A 23,917-nucleotide genomic window follows, 5' to 3' on the forward strand; every position below is an offset into this window, starting at 1 on the left:
GTAGAAGTAAGCGACATTTCCCACCCCTGCTATATGCTTCACGACAGTGGCAATTGGCGTAGAACTTTCTTCACAAAGGGGCTACATGAAAGAATCGCAAGCATAAGCCGTGAGGAGTATGAGCAACCTCAATAAGGAAATCCATGTTTTGACAGTTGCAGTGTCAGGGGCAGAGTGGCATTACTAGTAATTTTTAATATTCCTAGTCCTAGCACTTTTTCACTCATTGCCTTTTGTCACTATTGCTTCAGTGCTGATTTGGTGGCGTTCAGTACTAACCATACTAAGTATACATGATCTTACGAAGTGAATCCAAAAGGGACTAGAACAGTAGGGCAGCAAGCCCTCCTAAGCGCACCGCTCTTTATGCTAAAGTTTTTGTTTTATTGTTTAAAAAGTAGAGCAGTGAGAAAGGGTCAAACTTTAGCGTAAAGAGCGGGGCGTTTAGGAGGGAAGAGCCCCTTTCATGTACGGAGTAATTTCTGTTCGTTTTAAGTTTCAATGTCGTTCCTTACTTTCAGTTGAAAAAACTAGTTTTTTTATATTTAATAAATCTCTAAATCTACTCTTGTGTTCAAATCATCAACTCTCGTCTTCAATTCATCAACTCTCGTCTTCAAGTCATCAACTCTTGTCTTGAAGCCTTCATATTAAAAATCATTAAATAGTCTTCAGTGATTATATTAGTTTAGTTTCTTATTATCCCCATTAAATACACGCCATCTTACATATTCTAACACACAGGACCGAGAACAACAGGACAGCAAAGGGTATGTTTCACCCCGAACCCCGCATACTCCGCTCTTACAATACCTGTGCTAAAAATTTACAGAAAAATTCCTCGAGCTTGTAAACACAATAGACAACGTATAAGAGCAATTTTCAAGATAAAATGCTGCATACTTCGATGGTCTATTTTTATCGGGGAATGGTTTATCTTCTTTGAGTGGCTTCTTCACTTTTGGTCTTCACTAATATGTGGCATAAATTGAGCTATGTAATCGCTAACTAACTGGTCAAACTTGGGGAGTTTTCGTAGCGACCTTTTCAAGAAATTATGTCCCAATTCACAAATTTTAGTTTCCCCTTTTTTTTCTTAAACCCTATTATAGCAGCTAGACTGCACCGTGAGCTACCAAGATTAATAAGCACCAACAGACAAATTAAATACAGAGGTACCATCCCTGTATCTTCGATCATCTGGATTTTGGGATTTAATCTGTCAGAACAGATCCGAGTGCTTTCTTCTTATATAATATCTCGTCTCAGAATGTTTTTCTTATAGGCTGTTCTAGGAACTACATCATATTGTCAGGATAAATAAGGAACAATAGGCAAATCAAATAAAAAAAGGCCATTTCTATATTTCTGTTTATCTAAATTGTGGGCTTAAATCGGTCAATAAAGAGCCACGTGTTTTCTTATTAGATAATGTAATTTTCTACCACATTCTTCTTAAAGCCTGTTCTATTAATTAAGCCCGCATCGTGAAATTACAAGACCAATGAACACCAATATACAGATCCAACAAGGAAAGGCCGGCCCTGATTGTCATTCATCTGAAGTAAGGGCTCTAATCGGCCAACAAAGAGCCTTGTGTCTTATTCTTGCATGATATCGCTTCTTACCACGTTTGTCTTAAAGCCTGTTTTAGTAACTAGGTCGATAAAGATTAATAATGATCTAGGCAAATCACCAGACATTAAAGGAAAGATCTAATGAGAACTATTCGAAAAAAATCCGAATTTGTACGCCTGCATAACTGTTTCTCAACCACCCACTGAAGGCAGGCCTTTCAACCTTGTTGATAAATAAAACAAAAAAAAACAAGTTCATTTAAATGAAAGTAAGGAGCGAGATTAAAACTTAAAACGAACAGAAATTACTCCGTATATGAAAGGGGCTTTTCCTCCTCAACGCCCCGCTCTTTACGCTAAAGTCTCTCTTAACTCTTTTTCTTAACTCTACATTTTAAAACAGTGAAAAACCTTAGCGTAAAGAGCGGGGCGTTGAGGAGGAAAAGCCCCTTTCATATACGGAGTAATTTCTGTTCGTTTTAAGTTTTAATCTCGCTCCTTACTTTCATTTAAAAAAACTTGTTTGTTTTTTTTGTTTAATTTCTGGACGTTTTTGAATTAATGCATGTTTTGATCTTGGCTCTCCACACATAAATAATTAAAACGAAATTTGCACATTAATTTTTCCGGGGCTAAATGGCTTTTTCATAGTTTTAATCGCAAGATTTTGAGAAAAAAGGAGCGATTGAGGAGGCCTAGTTGCCCTCCAATTTTTGATTACTAAAAAAAGGGCAACTATAATTTTTTTAAGAACGGCATTTAATTTTTTAAGAGCGTTTTAATAGATAAAAAATATACGTAACTTACGAATTAAGTTACGTAGCGAACTTCTATATTCGTATGTTTTTATTGCGTATATGAGGGGGCTCACCCCTCGTCGATACCTCGCTCTTTACACTAAAGCTTAAATTTTGTCCCAATTCCTTAAGAATGATTCCTGAATCACAAAGACCGTAGAATAAAAGTTGAAATTACTAAAAATACTTTGGCGTAAAGAGCGAGGTATTACGAGGAGGTCAACCCCTCATATGCGTAATAATTTCTGTTCGTTTTAAGTTTTAATGCTGCTCCTCACTTTCAGTAGAAAAAACTTTTCATATTTATTTTTCATTGTTTTTTTAAATAATGCTAGAAAATCCTGCGCCCCCTCCATTGAAAGTCTCTTCCCCCATGAGAAGTTCCTCCATGGAAAGATCCCCCCACGCAACCCCCCGGCCCTTCAGCTCTCCCCCCAAACCAAAAAAAATTCCCCTGAAAACGTCCGTACACTTCCCAGTAACCATTACTATATGTAAAAACAGGTCAAAGTTTGTAACTTGCAGCCCCTCCCACGGGGAATGTGGGGGAGTAAGTCGTCCCCAAAGACATAGTTATTAAGTTTTTCAACTATGGTGAATAAAATGGCTGTCTCAGAATTTTGATCCGGTGACTTTGGGGAAAAAATGAGCGTGGGAAGGGGTCTAAGTGCCCTCCAATTTTTTTGGTCACTTAAAAAGGGCACTAGAACTTTTAATTTTCGTTTGAATGAGCCCTTTAACGACATTCTAGGACCACTGAGTCGATACGATCACCCCTGGGAAAAAAACAAAACAAAAAAACAAATAAACACGCATCCGTGATTTGTCTTCTGGCAAAAAATGCGAAATTCCACATTTTTGTAGATAGGGGCTTGAAACTTCTACAAAAGGGTTCTCTGATACGCTGAATCTGATGGTGTGGTTTTCGTTAAGATCGTATGACTTTTAGGGGGTGTTTCCTCCTATTTTCTAAAATGAGGCAAATTTTCTCAGGCTTGTAACTTTTGATGGGTACAACTAATCTTGATGAAACTTGTATATTTAAAATTGGCATTAAAATGCGATTCTTTTGATGTAACTATTGGCATCAAAATTCCATTTTTTAGAGTTTCGGTTACTATTGAGCCGGGTCGCTCCTTACTACAGTTCGTTACCACGAATTGTTTGAAAAAATACTGCCTCGTATCACAGTACGGAAACAACATGGTAAACACCGAAACTAGACTTCGTATGCACTCTAATAAGCTTTCTATACTCACTAACGTGTTTCGTCTAATACACCTATGAACATTAGCAGCTGCTACAAACATACTACAAAACATCTTGAAGCATCATTATGAATATACTATAGCATGGATCCATCGGTAAATGCAACGCTCTGAAGTATACTACCAATTCTGCGAATAGTACGTACATCTGAAATTTGGGAAACACCCAGAAGTTTCAAGTGGGTTGAGAACTCTTCAGACCAAGCAGAGCCCCCAAGCATAATAACATAAAAAGTCTTATCTATATATTATATCTATATATCTATCTATCTCTATATCTATATCTCTATATCTCTATCTATATCTATATTATCTATAATAGTCTAAGGAATATTTGGATATCTATCCCATATTACAGGAACCGTTTCTCTCTAATTCATATGAAAACCGCTGAATTAAAGAGCAGGGGGTGACCTAGGCACTGGGACCATAGTAAATTTGCCCAATTTACCTCCAATATTAATAGCCCAACTCAGGACCGTATTTTCGAGAATTACAAAGGATTTTTTCAGGGGGGAGATTTACACAAAAAAACCTTAAAAATGCCAAAACATTATTTATTTTTGTTACGTTTTCATGAGTCGGATAAACATTTCAGGATGGGGTTCAAACCCCCTAGCCTCCCTGCATACGGCTTTGGCCTTGCTAGTCGATTATTGGCCCTGTGTCTAGGAAGTTTCCAACACTGGGAGATAGGACCTCCCAAAGGTTGATTCGCAGAATCTCCAGTGGATTCACACAAATTTTATGTTTAATCCAACATTATACCGAGATGTTGCAAATATTTCTTTGGTAGCTTTAGTTTGGTAGCTTTAGGACAAAAAGCAGTCAACCAATCCCAAAATCTAACTTAGATTTCCAATCTAAGAAATATTTAGATAGTCAATCTATTTATGATAATCAATTATTTTGATTGCATATTCATTTATTTCTTTACTTGTTTTTTTCTGTGCAAAATAAGCTTGTCTCTCAGCCAGATCTTGGCATATTTAGAATTTTATGCATTGGGATTATGATTGGGAAATAAATAACCTGAACCTGAATTTTTCTAATAACCAAATTCCACCGTCAGAACAGACGGCTCGATGGATTTCATTCATATATATTAAGAACAGAAGAGGACCAAGGAGAATAGGTCATGGGGGGCACAGTGAAACTCACTACAAACTTCACTGTTTGTGTGTTCCAATATCTTTCAATTTCCAATAGTGAGATCGGTAACCAAAATTTGAATGAGAATGAATACATTATAAAACCCGATCGAAGTTCAACAGAAACCGGGTAAAAAAAAGAAACATCCAAAACTATACAAAAAAAAAGAAACAAAACAGGCACGACAAGAATTATGGACAACAAAGTTATTAAGGTGCTCCAAGGATAGTTAATGGTCTCTGCTTTTTTCAATAATTTTCTTACTTAAATATCCATGAAATACATAGGAAAATCCAGCCACAATTCAACGAAAAACGGACAAAAAAGTACAAAAAGAAACAAAAGGAAAACAGAAAATACAAAATCCAGCAGAAACGAATTCCACTTGTTATAAAGTAATATAATAAAATAATATCATAGATTACAGACTCCTCTGATTATAAAACCAACATAAAAGACTAAAAGACGTTAAAGATGAAGAAAACTAGTAATTCTTCGCATAATATATATTTCTAAAAATTAGTCATAAGAACCGTTAGTAGCCTACCACTCTCACAATAGGCTAAAACTGAAAGCGGATGAAAGTGTAATCTTTGTTACTATAAAGTCGAAGGGTCTCTGCACAAAGCGTTCCGCATAGTTCCACCCCGCTTAACACGTACCACCTGACGTGCATTGTTTCTGAAAGTGGGACACCTCTCGTGCATAGCCACCCTCTGTTAATCCCCGTAATTGTTATGTCTTTTTCAGGCTAAAATAGCCGTGCGAAAACAGCTTTTCGTTCACCGGGTTTGGCTTTTCTAGAAAAAGTCACTTCAAATGCACCCGATTTTCACCCCGAGTCTTAAAAAGTGCCGATGGAGACAAGAACTGCAAGAAAAAGTCAAAAAGCACGGGCAAACTCGCCTGAAAAAGCCATAGTAAAGACACAGCCTTGATCTGCTTACAGCTTAGTGATGCCATTGTCGTCACCTGTTGGTTGATAGATTGAACTAGCTAACCTACGGAAGGATTTATTGAAGATGTTGATGGCGATGGGAGGTAAGGATGTCTTTACTATTGATAGCAACAATGACCCGGCCGAAATAAGACTTTTACTGTATTTTTCGGAAAACTTGGTTCTTTTCTTTAGAGTCCAGTCATTCGTACTACTATTCTAGAACTGAAGAATTATTCTTACATCGGTCCAATAAGACAGAGCTAGTTTGTGGATATAAGTTGAAAAGAATCATACTTGATTTCATCGTCATTTTCCATTACAAGTTCTTCGCTGGCATCAAAAAACTGATCATCATCAAAATCAACATTAATTCCATCATGTGAGTACGTAATCCCATTAGAAACGCTCCTATAAATGGCAGAGTAGAGCTCTTCTGTGGAGCCACGTCGTCGGAATGACCCGTTCATTGTTTAACGAATTCAAAAATGACACTATGGTTTTGTAGATTCCCTTTTTAATATCTTCCCAAATAAAATTTATCAGATATTGATTATCTTTGCGATTGAAGGAGATTGAAAGAGAGATTTAATTTTTGTGTCGTCAGGTAATTGTTATCATTTTTTGCTATGTTTGGGCTTACTCCCAGAGTTATTGTGCAAATTCTCAATAATTATAGAAGATTAGCAAAAAATCCATCTTTTATTTCATATTAAACAAAAAAACACGTTTTCTTAACTGAAAGTAAGGAGCGACATTAAAACTTAAAATGATTAGAGATTATTCCGTATATGAAGGAGGTTGTCCCCTCCTCAACACCTTGCTCTTTACGCTAAAGTTTTTTATTGTTTTAAAAAGTAGTTGCGAAAAAGAGTCTAACTTCAGCGTAAAGAACGGGGCGTTGAGGAGAGGACAGCCCCATTCACATACGGAATAATTTCTGTTCCTTTTAAGTTTTAATGTCGCTCCTTACTTTCATTTAAAAAAACGTTTTTTTTTTTCTATTTAATTTCTGAACGTTTTTGAATTAATGCAGGTTTTGATTTTAGCTCACCGTACATTAATAATTAAAATGAAATTTTCATACTAATTTTCCTTTTTTTTGGCTAAATGGCCCTCTCAAAGATTTGATCTGACGATTTTGAGATAAAGGGGGCGGGGGAGGGGGCATAGCTGCCCTCCAATTTCTTTGGTTACTTAAAAATGCCACTAGAACTTTCAATTCTATTTACAAACATTTTTATTAGTAATAAATATACATAACTTACAAATTAACTTACGTAACAAACTTCTATATTCGTATTCTTTCATTACGTATATGGGGTGGTTCGCTCCCTCTTTGCACTAAAGTTCGAATTTTGTAGCGTATAGAGCGATGTACTGAGGAGGAGACGAACCCCCTCATATAAGGAATAATTTCTGTTCGTCTTAAGTTTTAATGTTGCTCCTTACTTTCAGCTGGAAAAACTTATTTTTTTATTCAATTTCTCATTGTTTTTTTTTTTTTTAATAATGCTGGAAAATCCGGCGCCCCCTTCAAGAAAATTCGCTTCCCCCATGATAACTTCTCCACGGAGAGATCCTCTCACGTAACCCCCAACCCCCCTCCCCCCCATCAGAAAAATAACCCCCCTGAAAACATTAGTATACTTCGTCAATAACCAATACTATATGTAAACAATGGGCAAAGTTAATAACTTGCAGCCCTTCCCCCGGAGGACTGTGGAGGATTAAGTCGTCCAAAGACATATTTATTAGATTTTCAACTATGTTGAACAAAATGGCTATCTCAATTTTGATCCGGTGACTTTGGGGAAAAATGACCGTGTGAGGGAACATAGTTGCCCTCCAATTTTTTTGGTCACTTACAAAGGGCATTAGAACTTTTAATTTCCGTTAGAATGAGCTCTTTCGCGACATTCTAGGACCACTGAGCCGATACGATCATCCCAGGAAAAAAAAAACACGCAGCCGTAATCTTTCTTCTGGCATAAAATACAAAATTCCACATTTTTGCAGATAGGAGCTTGAAACCTTTACATCAGGGTTCTCTGATACGCTGAAACTGATAGTGTGATTTTCATCAAACAGTTCGTGGTAACGAACTGTAGTAAGGAGCGACCCGGCTCAATAGTAACCAAAACTCTAAAAAATTGAATTTTGATATCAATAGCTACATCAAAAGAATCGCATTTTAATGCTGATTTTAAATATATAAGTTTCATCAAGTTTAGTTTTACCCATCAAAAGTTACGAGCCTGAGAAAATTCGCCTTATTTAAGAAAATAGGGGGAAACACCCCCTAAAAGTCGTAGAATCTTAACGAAAATGACACCATCAGATTCAGCGTATCAGAGAACCATACTGTAGAAGTTTCAAGCTCCTATCTACAAAGATGTGGAATTTTGTATTTTTTGCCAGAAGACAAATCACGGGTGCGTGTTTATTTGTTTGTTTTTTTTCTTTTCTTTTCCCCAGGGGTCATCGTATCGACCAAGTAGTCCTAGAATGTCGAAAGAGGGCTCATTCTAACGGAAATGAAAAGTTCTAGTGCCCTTTTTAAGTGACCAAAAAAATTGGAGGGCATCTAGGCCCCCTCTCACGCTCATTTGTTTCCCAAAGTCAACAAATCAAAATTTTGAGATAGCCATTTTGTTCAGCATAGTCGAAAACCATAATAACTATGTCTTTGGGGATGACTTACTCCCCCACAATCCCTGGGGCAGGGTTTGAAAAAACCCCTGAAGTTACAAACTTTGTGAAAGTTACAAACTTTGACCAGTGTTTACATATAGTAATGGTTATTGGGAAGTGTACAGACGTTTTCAGGGGGATTTTATTTTGTTTGGGGGTGGGGCTGACGGGAGGGGCTATGTTGGAGGATCTTTCCTTGGAGGAATCTGTCATGGGGGAAGAAAAATTCAATGAAAAGGGCACAGGATTTTCTAGCATTCAAACAGTTCGTGGTAACGAACTGTAGTAAGGAGCGATCCGGCTCAATAGTAACCAAAACTCTAAAAAATTGAATTTTGATATAAATAGCTACATCAAAAGAATCGCATTTTAATGCTGATTTTAAATATATAAGTTTCATCAAGTTTAGTCTTACCCATCAAAAGTTACGAGCCTGAGAAAATTTGCCATATTTTAGAAGATAGGGGGAAACACCCATTAAAAGTCGTAAAATCTAAACGAAAATGACACCATCAGATTCAGCGTATCAGAGAACCCTACTGTAGAAGTTTCAAGCTCCTATCTACAAAAATGTGGAATTTTGCATTTTTTGCCAGAAGACAAATCACGGGTTCGTGTTTATTTGTTTTTTTGTTTGTTTGTTTTTCCCAGGGGTCATCGTATCGACCAAGTGGTCCTAGAATGTCGCAAGAGGGCTCATTCTAACGGAAATGAAAAGTTCTAGTGCCCTTCTTAAGTGACCAAAAAAATTGGAGGGCATCTAGGCCCCCTCCTACGCTCATTTTTTTCCCAAAATCAACGGATCAAAATTTTGAGATAGCCATTTTGTTCAGCATAGTCGAAAATCATAATAACTATGTATTTGGGGATGACTTACTCTCCCACAGTCCCTGGGGGAGGGGCTGCAAGTTACAAACTTCAACCAGTGTTTACATATAATAATGGTTATTGGGAGGTGTACAGACGTTTTCAGGGGGATTTTTTTGGTTTTGGGGGTAGGGTTGAGGGAGGGTTTCCTCCCTTTCCTTGGAGAAATATGTCATGGGGAAAAAATTCAATGAAAAGGGCGCAGGACGAATCTGGTCACGTTAGAAAAAAACGTCAAATTCAGAGCTTAATATACAATGTTGGGTGTTCGGAGCCTCTCTATTATGGAGTATAATTTGAAAATAACACAACTATACGAGCGATAAAACATATATACCACAACCATAACTCAAAAAACGAAAGCACTGCTAAGAGATAACACAACTATAAAGCGAAAACAGGTGAAAAATAACAGGAAAATAAACGAACTAAGAGGTGGAAGGGGCCCAGAGAAAAAATATAATCCTTTTCCAATTTTGAGCCTAACTTCCGCAAAGGAGTAACAATGTCAGAAGCCCCGAAATACCGAATTATTTTCTTTTAAAACAGTTCGTGGTAAAGAACTGTAGTAAGGAGCGACCCGGCTCAAGTTTCATCAAGTTTAGTTTTACCCATCAAAAGTTACGAGCCTGAGAAAATTTGCCCTATTTTCGAAAAAAGGGGGAAACACCCCCTAAAAGATATAGAATCTTAACGAAAATCACATTATCGCATTCGGCATATCAGAGAACTCTATAGCAAAAATTTCAAGTTCCTATCTAAAAAAAGTGGAATTTCATATTTTTTGCCAGAAGACAAATCACAGGTGCGTGTTTATTTGTTTGTTTGTTGTTTTTTTTTTTTTTTCCCAGGGGTCATCGTATTGACCAAGTGGTCTTAGAGTGTCGCAAGAGGGCTCATTCTTACGGAATGCCCTTTTTAAGTGATAAAAAAATTGGAGGGCAAATAGGCCCCCTCCCACGCTAATTTTTTTCCAAAAGTAAACAGATTAAAATTTTGAGATTGCCATTTTGTCCCACATAGTCGAAAACCATAATAACTATGTCTTTGGGAATGACTTACTCCCCCACAATCGCTGGGGGAGGGGCTGCAAGTTACAAACTTTGACCAGTGTTTACATATAGTAATGGTTACTGGGAAGTGCACAGACGTTTTCAGGGGGATTTTTTGGTTTGGGGGGTGGGGTTGATGGGAGAGGGCTTTGTGGGAGGATCTTTCCTTTGAGGAATTTGTCATGGGGGAAGAAAAATTCAATGAAAAGGGCGCAGGATTTTCCAGCATTACTATAAAAATAACAATGAAATAATAAACATGAAAACGTTTTTTTCAAATGAAAGTAAGGAATAGCATTGAAATTTAAAACGAACAGAGATTATTAGGCATATGAGGGGTTCTAAAAATACTTGAGCATAAAGAGCGAGGTATTTAGGAGGATATAAATACCTCGCTCTTTATGCTAAAATATTTTTAGTAATTTCAACTATTTATTCTACGGCCTTTTTGATTCAGGGGTCATTCTTAAAGAATTGGGACAAAACTTACGATTTAGTGTAAAGAGCGAGGTATTAACGAGGGTACAAACCCCCTCGTACACATAATAAAAATATAAGAATATAAAAGCTTGTTACGTAAGTTAATTCTTAAGTTACGTATATTTTTTACTAATAAAAACTTTCGTTGAAAATTAAAAGTTCTAGTGGCTTTTTAAGTAACCGAAAAATTGGAGGGCAGCTAGGCCTCCTTCCCCACCCCTTATTTCTCAAAATCGTCTGATCAAAACTAAGAGAAAGCCATTTAGCCAAAAAAAATTAATATACTAATTTCATTTCAATATTTTATGTGCGGAGAGCCAAAATCAAACATGCATTAATTCAAAAACGTTCAGAAATTAAATTAAAAAAAACTAGTTTTTGTAACTGAAAGTAAGGAGCGACATTAAAACTTAAAACGAACAGAAATTACTCCGTATATGAAATGGGTTGTCCCCTCCGCAGTCCCTCGCTCTTTACGCTAAAGTTTGACTCTTTGCCACAATTCTACTTTTTAAAACAATTAAAAACTTTAGCGTAAAGAGCGAGGGACTGCGGAGGGGACAACCCATTTCATATACGGAGTAATTTCTGTTCGTTTTAAGTTTTAATGTCGTTCCTTACTTTCAGTTAAAAAAACTAGTTTTTTTATTTAATTAAGATAATATGACGTTTAGGGTGTGTTTCTCTTTTTTTCTCAAATAAGACAAATTTTCTCAGGCTCGTAATCTTTGATGGGTAAGACTAAACTTGATGAAATTTATTTACTTAAAATCAGCATATAAATCCAATTCTTTTGGTGTATATATTGGTATCAAAATTTCAGCTACTGAGTTTCAGCTACTATTGGGCCGGGTCACTCCTTACTACAGTTCGTTACCACGAATTATTGGATAGTCTACAAAAAGATTTTTGTGAATAAAATAAACTGAAGCGTTTATGTAATAAAACATTAAATAAATGCATGGTTCGCATAGTTCATTTTATTTGAAGGGTTCGCTCGTTTTCGTGCTAGTTAAACACAGTGAGACGGTTAAAGAGAGGAGACGTCTTTAGTTAACTTATCAGTCTGCAGTTAAAAAAAAAAAAATCTAAAAAACTCAGCATTGTACGTGCTGTTGCATGTTCATGAAGAGATGTTTTAGCTCCTTGTTTATAAGAGGTCTCGGGCTATAGAACCACCATTATGGAGCATTTCATGATCATACACGTAATGGCATTTTTAAATTTTCATATACACTTGTCATTAATGGACCCAGGGGACTTTTCCTTGTTCCGTAAGTGAAAATCCCTTAAAGGGATGGTGACAGGAAGCTAAGCCAGAACTAGAGCAAAATCTTGGGGGCGGGGGGCAATGTGACAAGGGCTCCAATAATTGTCCAAATTGACAAGTTTATTTAAAAAGAGTTATTAGCATTTCCAACCCTACTCCGTACTTCACAAGCATAACGATAAGCACGAAACTGCTTTCATCACAGTGTCTATACCAAGAGTCACAAGCATAAACCACCAAGTGCACAAATACCCTCAGTGTGGTCGTCACGGTTTTAGAGATTACAGTGTCTTGAGCGAGGTAGCATTAATAGTCATGTTGACCTCGTGACGAAAGCATTTTTGGAGGTCTGTTCTCCAACAGGAAGAAGAGGTCGTAACGGACAAGCGAAGTCCTTCGATCAAAGAATGACAAGAAGAAGAAGATTCCTGGCATTTCATTACAAATTACCTTTTTTGATATCCCTTCAGTGATAATATTACTATACTTACCAGTGGATTTCAGAACTACATCCAACGACCACTTCGATCTGTCGGCTACAGCTTCCCCAGCGATCTTCGGCCAGTCTCCGTCCCAACTCCTGCCATGCTTGCGGAAGCCTCATGGCTCAAGATCCTTTTTGAATTTTCGCCAAATATTTTTCATCTGTCGTCCCTGATGTCATCTCCAGGATGGTGACGACATCAGGAACAAAACGCTAGTTGTCTCCTAAAGGTAGAATCACAAAGGGATATTTACATTTCCGGGACAGAGCAGAATTCTCTTATAATACCTGTGCGCACTGGCAGAAATATTCTTCGAGCTTGAAAACACAACTGTAGATTTACAAAAGCCATTTTCAGCATTTAATGAAAAACACATAATGTGCAACAGTGACTTTCTCTTCTTTTCAGTGACTCTTCTAGAGTCACTAGAGTGACTCTTCTCTGCATTAAAATCTCTGCATAAACTTGTCTTTAGTTATAAGATTAGTGCATTTTGTGATTACCCACTTTAAATATAGACCATCTAACAGATTCAATTTAACCTATATTGAGACACATTTATTGGATCTTTTGACCGTTCTCATTAAGATGGCAATTCTGGGTTGCCTTCCAATCGGTTTCAGTTCTCGAAAAGTGCACACGAGCTACCAATTATGAGATCAAATGAGCCTTTTCCAAGTTTCGAAAACCATTGGTTCCAAATGACAATGCTGGAAAAAGAATCTGAGGGACACTTTACTCTTAACTAAGTTGATGTTACTGTGCTGACAATGATTATACAATCGCTAGTTCAATACGACAGTCGCTGGTGAAGAAAAACAAGAGTCAAGAGCTCATATGGCACTTGTGACGAGGTCGGAAGACCCAAGAGCTTCTTCCCACCAAGTTTCATTACGATCTCTCCACTCTAAGCGTTTACCAAGATTTCCGGTTTCCTCTTCCAATTCCATCCAATTTCATCAGATCCGGTCGGGGTTTAAAATAAGAGCTCTGAGACACGAGGTCCTTCTCGTGTCATTTCATTAAGATCCAATAAACCGTTCGTAAGTTAAACATACCTCATTTTTTCTAATTTTTCCGAATTAACCGTCCTTCCACTCCCTAACAGATGGTCAAATCGAGAAAGCGACTATTTCTAAGTTAATCTGGTCTGGTCCCTGATAAGCCTGCCAAATTTCATCGTCCTAGCTTATCTGGAAGTGCCCAAACTAGCAAAACTGGGACCGACAGACCGACAGAAACTGCGATCGCTATATGTCACTTGGTAAATACCAAGTGCCATAAAAACGCCCAAGTCCTTCTCAAGAGAAATATTAACTTCAGTATTTTTATAGAAAGAGAGCTAAATCCTCCATTTACAGAATTTCAGACAAGTTGAATCTAAGTAAGAGAATTGCATGAAGATTGCATCCATTTTTCAAATTGTATTTAACCTGTTTCTAGCATTTTGCAATTATTCCAATAGTCAAAACTTTTAGTAAGCAACTTCAAACTTAGTAAATTACATATATTTAACATTAACATAAAACATAGATTCTTTTGATGTGCATATAGTTTATAAGAGATCTAAAGCAAAACTGGCAAGCAATGATAAAACAAAGAGAGAGGAATCTCAAAATGAAGAAAAAACAATGGGTCTAGGGTCAATAGAAGGAAGGAAAAGACAAACTAAACGACGGATATTTCACTTGTATGCGACTAGGCTTCTTAAGCGCTAAGTATAGAAAAAACTATTTAAAAGAGTTAAGAAAATATCCAAAATAATCTACAAAATCTAAGACATAAAACTAAAAGCAATTAAAAGATAAGAAACGAACAAATATCTACACACACTGTGCCTAAACAGCACGGAGTATTTACAACAACATTTATGAGTGACTTACGTGAACACGCAAAAGCAACTGCACTTAAGCACCTTGGTGTTTAGGTGGAATTTACTCATTAGAGTTAATATAAATATTCTGTGATGCTCAATCAAAGTAGGTCTAATAAGATATTAAATAATAAAATACATTTTTTAAACTGAAAGTAAGGAGCGACATAAAAACTTAAAACGAACAGAAATTACTTCGTATATGAAAGGGGCTCCTTCCTCATCAACGCTCCGCTCTTTACGCTAAAGTTTGACTCTTTCTCTCAACTCTTCTTTTTAAAACAGTAAAAACTTTAGCATAAAGAGCGGGGCGTTGATGAGGAAGCAGCCCTTTTCATATACGAAGTAATTTCTGTTCGTTTTAAGTTTTAATGTCGCTCCTTACTTTCAGTTGAAAAAACTTTTTTTTTTTATTTAATTTCTGAACGTTTTTGAATCAATGCATGGTTTGATTTTGGCTTAAATTTGATCTTAAATTTTGTCCCAATTCATTAAGAATGACCCCTGAATCACAAAAGCCGTAGAATAAATAGTTGACATTACAAAAATACTTTAGCGTAAAGAGCGAGGTATTAGAAGGAGGTGAGCCCCTGATATGGGTAATAATTTCTGTTCGTTTTAAGTTTTAATGCTGCTCCTTACTTCCAGCTGAAAAAAACTTTTTCATATTTAGTTTTTCATTGTTTTTTTTTTTAAATAATACTAGTAAATCCTGCGCTCCCTTCATGGAAATTTTCTTCCCCCATGACAAATTCCTCGATGGAAAGTTCCCCCTTTAATAACTTTAAAATCAGCTTTTTATTGTTCTAATTGAACGTCCCTTGTGTTTTAGGAGCCGTTCTTAAAGAATATAGACAAAACTCAAGCTTTAGCTTTAAGAGCGAGGTATTAAGGAGGAGGCAACCCCCTTGATATACGTAATAATTTTTGTTCGTTTTAATTTTTGATGTTGCTCCTTACTTTAAGATGAAAAAATTATTTTTCTATTTAATTTCTTATCATTTTTTAAATAATCCCGCGAAATCCAGCCCTAACTCCAAGGAGAAATCCCCTTTCCACGGAAATGTCCTCTAGACAATTCAATCCCAGTGAAAATTTACCCAGGACAAATACCCTTAACAAACTCTACGCGTAAAATTGAGACGGAATAGAGAAAGCAAGACATATAAAAAAAATTGTATAGAAACTCTTGCAAATTCCCCCAGAGTATAATTTCTCTTGAAAAGTTCAACCCCTGGAAACTTCCCTCTTCATGGAAAATTCCCCCATAGAAAATCCCCCCAGCAGAAAATTCGTTCCCTTACCCTAAATGTATGCAGGTGACCCAATAACAAATACTGCGTAAACAATGGGCAAATTTTATTACTTAAAGACCTTTGCCCTGGAGTTTTGGGGGCTAGTGTTATATACAGAGGCAGAGCTATTGGGCCTATAGAAAAAATGGCTATCTTAAAATTTTGATTCGACGATTCTAACGAAAAAGGTCAGGGAAGGGGGCCTAATTGCCCTCCAATCTTTTTGATACCTTAAAAAGGGCACTAGAACTTTTGATTTCTGTTCGAATGAGCCCTCTCAAGATATTCTAGGACCACTGGGTCGGTACGATCAACCCTAAAAAAAAAGGCATCCGTGATTCTGGCAAAAAAATACGAAATCCCACATTTTTGCAGAAAGGAGCTTGAAACCTCTATAGTAGGGTTTTCTGATACGCTGAATCTGATGGTGTTATTTTCATAAAGATTATATGCCTTTTAGGGGATCATTCCCCCTTTTTTCCAAAATCTGGCAAATTTTCTCAGGCTCGTAGCCATTAATGGGTAAGACTTAATGAAACTTATATATCTGAAATCAGCATAATAATCCGATTCTTTTGATTTATCTATTGGTATCAAATTCCATTTTTTAGAGTTTCAGTGGCTATTGAGCCAGTTTACTATTTACATACAATTCTTTACCATGAACTGTGTCATTGGTTCGTTTCTTATCTTTTTATTGGGTTTTGTTTTATAGTTTAATTTTAGATTTTTAAGATTATTTGAGATCGTATCTTAACTCTTTTAATTAGCTTCTTCTACACTCAGCACTGAAGATGCATAGTTTTATACAGACGAAATATCCGTCGTTTAGTTTGCTTTTTCCTTTTCTTCAATCGTCCGTAGACCCGTTGTTTTGCTTACCATTTGGGATTTTCTCTCCTTTTTGTCATGTAGTTTACGCCAATTTTTAGGGCTTCAGCTATTGCTGACAACAACACTCTTTGCTTACCATTAATACCATAAATGGTCTGACACCAAATATGATTCAAGATTCTAATTTACAAGTGGACTCTGCAATTATAAGAAATAACGAAAACAAGTCAAATATTCTTTCCAATTGGCAATTAGCCAATTAGGCAGCTAAGCAGCAATTAGCCTCTCTACTATATATTTAATTTTGTTCTAATAGTATGAAATGAATATAATTTTGTCCACGATACACGTTTTTTTTTTACATAATGATCAAGTTTATTTGGTTACCTAGCGTCTCGTAAATAAAACTGGTGTTGCTTATACTAGATTGAAACCTATTTTTGGAAATAATAACCGAATTATCTGGTTACCTAGCTTTTAGTATACAAAAATTGGCAGGCAAAGTATTGGTCTTTTATAGAAGTGCGTATGCAATAGCTTTTTTTTCTGTAATGATGTTTACTAGCATAAAACCTATGCAACAAGAATAAACTAAACCATGTGCAATTACTTTACCAGGAATTTTCCAAGTTATATTAACAAAATAAATTACATAGAGGATATTCACTAAATTATAAAAACAGAACACGTACAACTTGTACCAGTCCAGTAAAACTGAGTTACTGAGTTGGAAACTAATAGTTTTTTCTGGAGTTAGAACTCAAACTAAGTTTCTGAGTTAGAAACTAGAAATTAAAACTGAGTTTTTGAGTTAGAAACTATAAATTTTTCTTACTTAAAACTTTAACTGAGTGTCTGAGTTAGAATTAGAACTGAGTTTCTGAGTTAGAATTAGAACTGAGTTTCCGAGATAGAAACTAAAAGCTTTTTTTTGGGTTTACAACTAAAAGTAAATTTTCGAGTTATAAACTAGAAACTAAAACTTAGATCCAAGTTAGAAACTGAAAGTTTTCCTGAGCTAGAACCAAAACTAAGTTTCTGAGTTCGAAACTAGAAATTAAAACTAAGTTTCTGAGTTAGAAACTTTAAATTTTTCTGACTTAAAACTTTAACTAAGTGTCTGAGTTAGAATTAGAACTTAGTTTCTGAGATAGAAACTAAAAGTTTTTCTGGGTTTACAACTAAAAGTAAATTTCCGAGTTATAAACTAGAACCTAAAAACTTAGATCCAAGTTAGAAACTAAAAGTTTTCCTGAGTTAGAACCAAAATGAGTTTCTGAGTTCGAAACTAGAAATTAAAACTGAGTTAGAAACTACAAATTTTTCTGACTCAAAACATTAACTGAGTGTCTGAGTTAGAATTAGAACTGAGTTTCTGAGTTAGAATTAGAACTGAGTTTCTGAGTTAGAATTAGAACTGAGTTTCCGAGATAGAAACTAAAAGTTTTTTTTGGGTTTACAACTAAAAGTAAATTTCCGAGTTATAAACTAGAACCTAAAACTTAGATCCAAGTTAGAAACTGAAAGTTTTCTTGAGCTAGAACCAAAACTGAATTTCTGAGTTCAAAACTAGAAATTAAAACTGAGTTTCTGAGTTAGAAACTTTAAATTTTTCTGACTCAAAACTTTAACTGAGTGTCTGAGTTAGAATTAGAACTGAGTTTCTGAGACAGAAACTAAAAGTTTTTCTGTGTTTCCAACTAAAAGTAAATTTTCGAGCTATAAACTAGAACCTAAAATTAATATCCAAGTTAGAAACTAAAAGTTTTCCTGAGTTACAACCAAAACTGAGTTTCTGAGTTCGAAACTAGAAATTAAAACTGAGTTTCTGAGTTAGAAACTATAAATTTTTCTGACTCAAAACTTTAACTGAGTGTCTGAGTTAGAATTAGAACTGAGTTTCTGAGTTAGAATTAGAACTGAGTTTCTGAGATAGAAACTAAAAGTTTTCTGGGTTTACAACTAAAAGTAAATTTTCGAGTTATAAGCTAGAACCTAAAACTAAGATCCAAGTTATAAACTAAAAGTTTTCCTGAGTTAGAACCAAAACTGAGTTTCTGAGTTCGAAACTAGAAATTAAAACTGAGTTAGAAACTACAAATTTTTCTGACTCAAAACTTTAACTGAGTGTCTCAGTTAGAATTAGAACTGAGTTTCTGAGATAGAAATTAAAAGTTTTTCTGAGTTTACAACTAAAAGTAAATTTCCGAGTTAGAAACTAGAAACTTAAAACTTAGATCCAAGTTAGAAACTAAAAGTTTTCCTGAGTTAGAACCAAAACTGAGTTTCTGAGTTCGGAACTAGTAATTAAAACTGAGTTTCTGAGTTAGAAACTATAAATTTTTCTGACTCAAAACTTTAACTGAGTGTCTGAGTTAGAATTAGAACTGAGTTTCTGAGTTAGAATTAGAACTGAGTTTCTGCGATAGAAATTAAAAGTTTTTCTGAGTTTACAACTAAAAGTAAATTTCCGAGTTAGAAACTAGAAACTAAAAACTTAGATCCGAGTTAGAAACTAAAAGTTTTCCTGAGTTAGAACCAAAATGAGTTTCTAAATTAGAAACTAGAAACTAAAACTGAGTTTCTAGATTAGAAACTAAGTCAAAAATACGTTCGTAACTTAGAACTCAGAAATGAAGCGTTTTGGGTTTTCATATGGAAGGATATCTCTTTCCAACCCAGTGCTGACTTGCCAAGGGCCTAGTATCTGGAGATGCACTGAAACTTGTTTTTATACTTGATAGCAGACATGTGAACTTGTAACAAAGATTGGTCATGGTAACTGTGTAACATAAATATGTTACCTAAAAAAAAGAGGCAAATTGGAAACAAGAACTAACATATAGTGGCAAAATACAATCGCAGGGAACAAAAATATCCATAATCTCTTCTGTTTGGTCTCTCTTTTAATTAAAGTCAACCCAATAGAACAATTTTTCCACTAAATTAAAAATAAATAAAAATAATACTACAAGCCTTTCAAACTCTGAGCAAAAGAGCAGGCTTTGTTACCAAAAACCAAAATTCTAACAATCTTGATAATTAAATCAAAAGGATGTGTTCTCCATGCTGATTCCAACTATGTGAAATTCATTAATCGTAAATTTATCTGTGAAAACTACTTAACATCGGAATTTTTTAGTAGTTTTAGAAAAAGAAAAAAGACAGTCCCGGAAATGCCTGGAATCAATATAAATAGTCACGTCTCCAAATTGAACACACATGAAAAGAACGGAGGACGATCAGCACCTACTTAAAGATACAAATTTTCGTATTTTTCCCGAGAAGGACGATCACGTTTTTTTTTTTTTTTTTTTTTTTTTTTTTTTTTTTTTTTTTTTTTTTTTTTTTTTTTTTTTTTTTTTTTTTTTGGTGATTGTGTCGAGCAGATTATAATAGAACATCGGAAGAGGATTTATCCCATGGGAAATTGAAAAGTCTAGTGGCCCATTTACATAAAAGTGCAAAGTGGCCAAGTTACGCTACTTATGGCAGAAAACAACCTTTTCAGCCCAAAGAGGGGCGAAACGCCACCGAGTAGAAATTTGAATACCACCATTCGGTTTAGGAGTATCAAAAAGCTCTTTAAATACCCTCCAGGTTTCAGAGATGTACATTCGGCCGAAAACAGATTTAAAGTCCATACAAAGTGAATGATTATTATAGTTTGTTTACATAGTAACGTTCATGGTCATACCGTATGGCATCGTTCCACATTAGCTATTATGAGGTGAGTTGTTGGTTTCGCGAAGGAGGAGGGCAATAACAATGTCTCTCATAAATATTTGTATGATGGTCCCCTCACTCTTGAAAAAAATGGTCCCCTCACTCACATTTAAAAATACAACCTGGCAAATTCTTATTAGTATTTCAGACATCTTCAATATAATTTTTAACGTTTTTAATAATTTATTATTAACAATTAAATATTTTAATAATTATTTAATAGTTAATTATTAAGATCTGATTATCAATTCCTAACCATTACTATGAAAAATTAAGCGACAGTAAAAAAACAAGGATTAACGAGGTGTCAGAGCCTCTTATTTTTAGTACAGAGCTGAATATAATATAAAAAGCTTTTTTTAAGAAAAACAATTATTTTTCTAAGCTTTTTTTTAAGAAAAACAAACCGACAGACTTTAAAAAAGAACATAAATTACTTGTACATGATGCGTTCTTAATATGTATATGGAACATTTTGATGGACTTTGTCCTAAGAAGCATAGCAGAGGCAATGGTAGAACAAATAATCAATTGGGGAAGTAGAACTCTCCTAGACTTACATTATACTGATCATTTAAGTACCCTAAATGAAAATGTTAGCAAAATGAATGAATTTTTAGAAGTTTTAAAAGTGCGGGGTGCAAGAATAGATTTGAAGATTAACGTTAAGAAGACTAAGTCGCTAAGATTAGGATTGAAGGTGTAGAGGTCAAGTTGGGTAACGAGAAGAGTGAATGATGACAGATTGTGGAGAGTGACGGATGGCAGACTGTGGAGAGTGAAGGATGGCAGAATGTCAAAGATAGTCCTTGTAGCCTAACCGTCCAGACAAACGAAAAGCAGGTCGTCCCCAAATTAGGTGGGGCGGGGTCTCAAGGAAAAATTTAAGGAAAATAAAACTTCTTGGGAAGGTGTAAATATGGAGTCTTTACATAGATTGGGATGGAGGACAAATGCGCGTAGCTTTTTGGTCTCGGGTGGCTTGATCCTGTAGTGGGTTGTTAGTAATAATAATAGTATTCGGAGCAACAAGTCTAGGAGTCGTTACAAATCAAAAACCTTGAGAATTAATTCGAGCAAATTAAAATTGACCAACACTTCGAACACAGTTGACAAACAAACAATGAATGTGATGTCAATTTACGTAGGGAACAAATATCTATTGATCCATTTCAAATCATGCCATGGTATTGTTTTCTTTTTTATTTTATTTATTACAGTAAATGTATTTAACCCAAAATGACAAAATTGAAATGTTATAGTGTTTTAATATATTATTACTTTTATCAATTTATTATAACTTACAATTGTAATGAAATCATTCGGTAAATAAAAAACGTTATCACAATAAATTTAATTTATTACTATTTATAATTCTATTTACTTATTTTCACCAAAGCAGTTTTAATCACCACCTGCAATAACTTTTAGACTCTATCTTAAATTCTGATTTGAATTTTATATAAAACAACGGATCGTTCAATCCACATTCGCTCTATGCCGATTTTTCGCACTTGTACTATTACTGACAACATTGCTTACTTAGTCCTGTCCTATTTACCCTGTACTCGCATAATGTTATTACCATAAATACCCTATAGTCCTATTTACTCCTATTATCCTTTTTGGTTACATTCACCCTATAAGACAATTCACTATTTACTTTACTTAGTAGCCTACTAGAAAGGCCTGACACTAGTTTTGGATCGAGATTGTACTTTGCAGGTACATTATGCAATTACAAGTAATATAAAAAACAGTCAAATATGCTTCCCCAATTTTCAATGAGCCAACTTATTAGCTAGCCGGTATATAAAGGGTGTATAAAACAAGAGCTAAGAGCTCATATGGCACTTGTGACGAGGCAAGAAGAGCTAAGAGCCAAGAGATCATATGGTATGAGCTCTAGCAAAATTCTATGAATCAACAGACTGATTTAAAAGGAAAATAAGAGGCTTAATGCCGGTCAGGATTTAAAATAAGAGCTCTCACGATGTCCTTCTAAATACTAAAATTCATAAAATACCTAATTTTTTCTAATTTTTCCTCTCCCTTTAGCCCCCCCCCCAGATGGTTGAATCGGGGAAAACGAGTTTATCAAGTCCATTTGTGCAGCTCCCTGACACGCCTACCAATTTTCATCGTCCTAGCACGTCCAGAAGCACCGAACTCGCCAAATCACTGAACACCTCCCCCCAACTCCCCCAAAGAGAGCGAATCCAGTACAGTTCCATCAATCACGTATCAAAGACATTTACTTATTCTATCCACCAAGCTTCATCCCCGATTCCTCCACTCCAAGTGTTTTCCAAGATTTCCCCCCTCCAACTCCCCCCAATGTCAAAAGATCTGGTCAAAATTTGAAATAAGAGCTCTGAGACATGAATTCCTTCTAAATATCAAATCTCATTAAGATCCGATCAACTATTCGTAAAATAAAAATACCCCAATTTTCACGTTTTCCAAGAATTCCGGTTTCCCCCTCCAACTCCCCCCAATGTCAATGGATCTGGTCGGAATTTAAAATTAGAGCTTTAAAGCGCAAGACCCTTCTAAATATCAAATTTCATTAAGATCTGGTCACCCCTTCGTAAGTTACAAATACCTAAATTTTCAAAATTAACCACCACCACCCCCCCCCCCCCCAACTCCACCAAAGAGAGCAGATCCGGTCCGATAATGTCATTAATGTATCTTAGACAGGTTTTTATTCTTCCCATCCAGTTTCATCCTGATCTCACCGCTTTAAGTATTTTCTAAGATTTCCGGTTCCCCTCAACTGCCCTCCCCCCAATTACGCTGGATCCGGTTGAGATTTAAAATAAGAGATCTGAGTCACGAGTTCCATCTAAATATGAAGTTTCATGAATATCCAATCACTCCTTCGTAAGTAAAAAATACGTCATTTTTCTAATTTTTCAGAATTAGCCCCCCCCCCCCAATAGAGTGGAACCGTTCCAATTATGTAAATCATGTATCTAAAACTTACTGCTTATTTTTCCTACCAAGTTCGATCCCGATCCCTCCAATCTAAGCGTTTCCGTGATTTTAGGTTCCCCACCCGAAACTCCCCCCAATGTCACCAGATCCGGTCGGGACTTAAAATAAAAGCTCTGAGACACGATATCCTTCTAAATATCAAATTTCATTGAGATCCGATAACCCGTTCGTATGTTAAAAATACCTCATTTTTAAAAAATTTTCAGAATTAACCCCCCCCCCCCCCAACTACCTCAAAGAGAGCGGATCCGTTCCGGTTATGTCAATCATATATCTAAGACTTGTGCTTATTTTTCCCATCAAGTTTCATCCCGATCCCTCCACTCTAAGTGTTTTCCAAGTTTTAGGTTTCCCCCTTCCAACTCCCTCCCCCATGTCACCAGATCTGGTCGGGACTTAAAAAAGAGCTCTGAGACACGATATCCTTCTAAATATCAAATTTCATTGAGATCCGATAACCCGTTCGTAAGTTAAAAATACCTCATTTTTAAAAATTTTTCAGAATTAACCCCCCCCCCCCTAACTACCTCAAAGAGAGCGGATCCGTTCCGGTTATGTCAATCATATATCTAAGACTTGTGCTTATTTTTCCCATCAAGTTTCATCCCGA

At 35.7% G+C, this 23,917-nt stretch overlaps 1 protein-coding gene across 3 annotated transcripts in view; it reads right to left on the reverse strand.

The window, feature by feature from the left end:
* LOC136024995 (tetratricopeptide repeat protein 39B-like) overlaps positions 1-23,917 on the reverse strand; it is a 139,130-nt gene that overhangs the window by 78,227 nt on the left and 36,986 nt on the right. The window contains exon 1 of one of the 3 annotated variants that reach the window (XM_065700630.1): positions 16,630-16,673. The exons of 1 other annotated variant lie outside the window; for it this stretch is intronic. In XM_065700630.1, the coding sequence (XP_065556702.1) occupies positions 16,630-16,658 (29 nt within the window). In that variant the 5' untranslated portion in view covers positions 16,659-16,673. Of the gene's footprint in view, positions 1-6,028; positions 6,224-16,629; positions 16,674-23,917 lie in introns of those variants that run through there. One more of the 3 variants, XM_065700614.1, reaches the window with a different exon arrangement.

Source organism: Artemia franciscana, chromosome 1, assembly GCF_032884065.1.
Source record: "Artemia franciscana chromosome 1, ASM3288406v1, whole genome shotgun sequence".
NCBI classification, from domain to species: domain Eukaryota; kingdom Metazoa; phylum Arthropoda; class Branchiopoda; order Anostraca; family Artemiidae; genus Artemia; species Artemia franciscana.